Raw genomic sequence first — 5,247 nt, 5'->3', positions numbered from 1 at the left:
AAACGTAGGTAATCCGTAGGTAAATACCTACAGATTACCTACAGATAGCCTTTATCCGTAGGTAATCCGTAGGTATTTACCTACGGATTACCTACAATTTTTTTTATTTATCTATTTTTCAAGGGTCTAATGTCATTTTTATCGTTACATTTTTTTCACAACATTATTATAATTTGATTGTTTTGTTTTCAACAACTTATACATAACATAAACTTACATACACATATATGGATCGTTAGAACCCACTACTCATTTAGAACTTTATTATTCTTTTTTTATATAATATAAATGAAAGTTATTTTCTATATACAAATACAAATAAATACACACATTTACATACAAAAGATATGTACCTATTATGTTCAGTATATCACGTATTTGTTTAATGAGGTTAATTTGACTCAAGAACAAACATAAATAGCTTTTTGTATCATATATAGTAATGAGTTCTAATGATTTACATTCTTCTACGTACGTTTATATGATGTATAACTTTTTGAAAACAAAGCAATTAAAGTATAATGATGTTTTGAAAAAAATGAAACGAAAAAAAAAACGACATTACACCTTCAAAAATAGAAAAAAAAAACAGTAGGTAATCCGTAGGTAAATACCTACAGATTACCTACGGATAACCTTTATCCGTAGGTAATCCGTAGGTATTTACCTACGGATTACCTACAGTTTTTTTTTTTTTTTTTTTTTTTTTTTTTTTTTTTTTTTTCTATTTTTCAAGGGTCTAATGTCATTTTTATCGTTACATTTTTTTTCACAACATGATTACATTTTGGACTTGAATTGTAAGGATTTTCAGAAGGAGGGGTTAATGGTAATTTACAGATCTTAATTGAGAATAATTTATAGAGAAAGGGGTTGTTTTGTAAATGTTGGACTTGTAATGAAAAGGATTATTGAAATCAAAGGTGTAAAGGGTAAATTAGGGTTTTGTTTTGAAAGAAAAGAAAGAGAGGGATTACATGTGTTAATATGGGAACTAGTTTAAGGATCCGGGTATAACCGTTTCCTTCCCGTCCACACCCTAATTAACCCTAAACCTAATGAGGCATTCAGCCGCCACCATTGCTCTCTCAACTTCGGGTGCCGCTACCTTCCTCCACCGAGTCGCGCATCACCACAGTTGGAGCCCCAAACCACCGGAGCAACCACCTCGTGTCCATCCTAGCACCGGGGAATGAAGTTGGGTGCGTGTTGTCGTCGTTCGCTTGGAAGACCGCCATTCAAGCATTCATTCGCAACCTGGCGACCATCCAGCCGTCTGCCGGGGACAAGAAACTATCGTGGGTCGTAAACCACCGAGGCTGCTGCCCCTGTTGCGCTGGAACGGTGGGAAATGCATTCGCTGCCGCCGCCATCCGTTCGTTGGCGACTAATGGCCAACCCTAGTCGTCGCAGATGTTATCGCCTCTAGACGCCTCAGTTGCTGCTAGTATTGTTTCGCAGTTGCATTCGCTGCCCCAACACCACCATCAACAACACCTGCGGGTATGTATTGTGATTTCAATTTGCTCAAACTTTTCCAAATCTTCAATTTTTCAGCGTATTATTAACTTGATTTAAGGAATGAATTATTGACTTTTAATTGGATTGTTTAATAGACAACATACAACAACATACAGTTACAGGGAAACACACAAACACACAAATTGGATTATTTAGAAGCTAATGTGTATTTCACTAGCCATAGAATTATATTAACACAAAAAAATTTATAGACAAAAAAGACCGAATTGCCCCTGTCCCAAATTCACATTTCACAGTTTTATTTGACACAATAGCTTTCATAGTTTTATTTGACACCAACCTCCAAAAATGTAGATAAATTCAGCAACTGTCAAACCTTTGACAATTCTACCTCCAAAAATATATGATATTTTCATTATTATTTCAATTTATTGTTGTTTTATTAGTTTTAAGAGTTTAAGTATTTAGGAAATATTGAAAATAAAAATGAATAAAGTTTTCAGCTATTAGTTATTTAATATTTATTTGTTAATTTAGGAAATATTGAAAATGAATAAAGATTTCAAAGTGAATTAGTTATTTTATACCATTTATTTGTTAACAAAATCTGAACCAAAACAACTATGGAGTGCATATGTTTACGGTACTAATTGTGAAAATTATTATTAATATTAATAGCTAATGAAAAAGTGGCATAGTTAATTTAAATTTATGTATATGTTTTAATGTAATTATAAAAACAATCCATTTTTTCATATTTTTTACATGATTGTTAATAAAAATATTTATATAATTCGATCCATATATTTTCCAAACAGATACGAAAGAATTTTTTTAACTTAAAAAATATTCGATGCCATAAAATTGATTTGTCATATTTACTTAACCATATATTAAAATGTCATTATATGTATTTTCCTTTACCACTCATTAATTAGGAATTTATATTAGTATGTTAATTTTTTATAACATTTTTATTTGTTAATTGTAAAACATATTTTTTTTCTTATAACATCTTTTATTTTTTTCTTAATTTGAATCAATTTTTATAAAGTTAATTGGATAAATATCTAAATTAATAACTGCTTCAAAAAAAGGCATTAATGATTATGATTTTGAACTATCAATATTCATTTAATTTGTCTCATTTGTGATATGTTATTAAGCATATTAAAAGTTATTATTATGAATATTAAAAACAATGTACATTGTTATTATCAATAGTATGTTTTTATATTGAATTAAAAGTAAAGTACATTGCTATCATGGTTTAAAGTTGAATTATAGTTACTAACCGCATGTGTTTGTCTTGCTATATTTAGGTAAATGAGTTGCGACAATAAATGTCAAACATGGAACAAGCCATGGAAGAAAAGCAAAGGGAAATGAATTTGCCAATGCAACAAATACGAAATGAAATGGAATTGCAAGTGCAACGACAATTAGCGGTCTTTATGAAACAAATCAATCCGTCCGGGAATCCACCAAGTAGTTCTTAGTTTTTGTTTTAGAACACTAAATTTATGTTATGTTATTGACTAGTTCTTAGTTTTTGTAATGGTATTTTGAGTATTTGAATTTATGAATGTCATGTTAGTGACTATTTTAATGGTAATGAATGTAACGGTATTTGACTATTATTTTAATTATTTATTTGGTTTTTTTAGCGGAAAATTTGGATACTTTTTAAATTATAAATTTAACATAGCAATAAATTTTTGGCTGAATTGTAGGAAATAAATATTCTATAGGAATTATAAATTTAATATAGCAATAAAAACTGGTAAAAAATTCACAGAAAATCTGTAGGAAATAAATATTCAGTAGGTATTCGGTAGGAAATAAAATCCAATAAAATCTGTAGGTATTCCGTAGGAAAAAATGTTTGTAAGTAATTTGTAGGTAAAGTAGTTGGTAGGTATTCTGTAGGAAAATCAGTTTGTAGGTAATCCGTAGGTAAAGTAGTTGGTAGGTATTCTGTAGGAAAATCATTTTGTAGGTATTCCATAGGAAAATAATCCGTATGTATTTTGTAGGAGTTCCGTAGCTAAATAACCCGTAGGTAATCTGTAAGTACTCCATAGTTAACGTGTTCCGTAGGTAATGCGTAGGTAATCCGTAGGTAATGCGTAGGAATGTTTGTAGCTAATTTGTAGGAAAAAATTACCCACGAGGGTTTTTCCTACAACCCGTTTTTTGTAGGAAATCTGTAGGTAACGTCTTTTTCCTACGGATTTACTACCAATTATGCTGTAGGTAATTACTTAGTTTTCTAGTAGTGTACTTGTTTAATTTAGTTTTTCACATCCACACCGTATAATATTTTCACTTCTAATCAATGATTATCTAATGTTGAAGGTCATAATGTTTATGTATTATAAACCAAGAGCCATCAAAAACCATCATCCGAGTGGCTAGAGGTAGTGGACTGTGGAGAGAACTCTCTCGGGTCACGAAATAGCAAACCTTTTGAAATTTTGTTTTTAAAAGAAAGTGTATATCCATCAATATGTGATCTAACTTATAAGATCACATAAGAAACCTACTGAAATACGTAGGAAGAAGATTAATTACACTAAAAATGTATCTATTTAAAGATGTTGAACAAAACAAACCTATTGAAATACGTAGGGAGAGCATTGCTCAATCTTTTCAGCCAATTGACTTTTTTTATTTGCATCTGTCTCGCCCTCCATCTCCTGTCTATACCTGGCCATGGCATCTCCGAAGCTACCTTGTTGCTCCCTGACATCGCTGGGCTCCACATAATAATAGATGGGGAGAACAGTATGGTTTGATGTCGAACATTGCTCCAGGATCAGCACCAATTCCTCAAGGCACCATCTGGAATTAGCATAATTCTCCGACAACAAGATAAGAGAAACCCTATATGTTTTAGTCAGAGTCTCTGATTCTAGTTTCAATCTTGCCCCTATCTGAAACTGTTTATTATCAAAACGGGTAGTGATTTTAGCAGCCCAAAGGGCCTTATAAAGGTGATAAGGGAAACTATAACGACTATCAGTACCATTAAAGGTTAAAAGTACGTCATACATATGCCCATCAATCGGTGAAGAAGATGATGATGATCCTCCTTCAGTATCAGAGAGAATAACCATTATTAGTTGGCTGAAGGTATCAATGATTTGAGAATGGATCTACAATCAGATTAAGAGTAATGGATGCACAAGCAGTGGTTTGTATAAAGAAAGTCCAAGTCAACAACAACCTTTGATAAATAATGCAAATCTTGTTAGTGAATTTTCCTGCAAACTTACGAGTTGGGATTTGAGAAATCAAAATACTACTAAATTACCAGGAAATGGAAAGGCCTAGCCATGGACGAGTTTAGACTTCAGCCAACTAATAATGGTTAGTTGAATATTGTTTAGACTTTAGATGTACTAATAAATTAGTTTCAAATTATGGATGTGGCTTTGTGTATATGGTTTCCAAGAAAATCAAAGAGCAAGTGAAAGTGAGGTACTAACGTCTTTTCATGATCTATGGTGGAATTTGTAATTTGGATTCTAAATTTCTCACATCGATTTTTTAATGAATTTGTATCGTAACTCATCTGGTCGATTGGGCATTCAGATTAACATGGCAATGGGACTAGATTGACTTGTATCTGGTAGTTAACTCATTTGGAAACCAAACTTGTTAATACTTACTGGTTAACATAGATAATGGTTAATGGATACTATGAAACTTGAGTAACTGTCTCAACCCATGGTAGAATGATAACAATTTTCAAGTACAAGG

General features: G+C 31.7%; 1 protein-coding gene and 1 long non-coding RNA gene across 2 annotated transcripts; one reads left to right on the top strand and one right to left on the bottom strand.

Annotated features, from left to right (window-relative positions):
- Window positions 1-738: 738 nt before the first annotated feature.
- Window positions 739-3,122, top strand: LOC111901543 (uncharacterized). The gene is made up of 2 exons (XR_002853524.3): window positions 739-1,503; window positions 2,805-3,122. It is a non-coding gene; the product is annotated as an uncharacterized LOC111901543 (long non-coding RNA).
- A 975-nt stretch (window positions 3,123-4,097) lies between these two features.
- On the bottom strand, window positions 4,098-4,601 carry LOC111901548 (disease resistance protein RPV1). Its single transcript, XM_023897413.1, has one exon. It carries the CDS (start codon window positions 4,599-4,601, stop codon window positions 4,098-4,100), a length of 504 nt encoding a protein of 167 aa, XP_023753181.1.
- Window positions 4,602-5,247: the final 646 nt, after the last annotated feature.

Source organism: Lactuca sativa, chromosome 1 (genome assembly GCF_002870075.4).
Source record: "Lactuca sativa cultivar Salinas chromosome 1, Lsat_Salinas_v11, whole genome shotgun sequence".
Classification (NCBI taxonomy): Eukaryota; Viridiplantae; Streptophyta; class Magnoliopsida; order Asterales; family Asteraceae; genus Lactuca; species Lactuca sativa.
Note: the sequence above shows the minus strand (reverse complement) of the source record. Positions and strands in the feature narration are given on the sequence as shown.

Excerpts from the sequence above, each read along its gene's own strand:
- LOC111901548 (XM_023897413.1), bottom strand. The coding sequence starts at position 4,601 with ATGGTTATTCTCTCTGATACTGAAGGAGGATCATCATCATCTTCTTCA.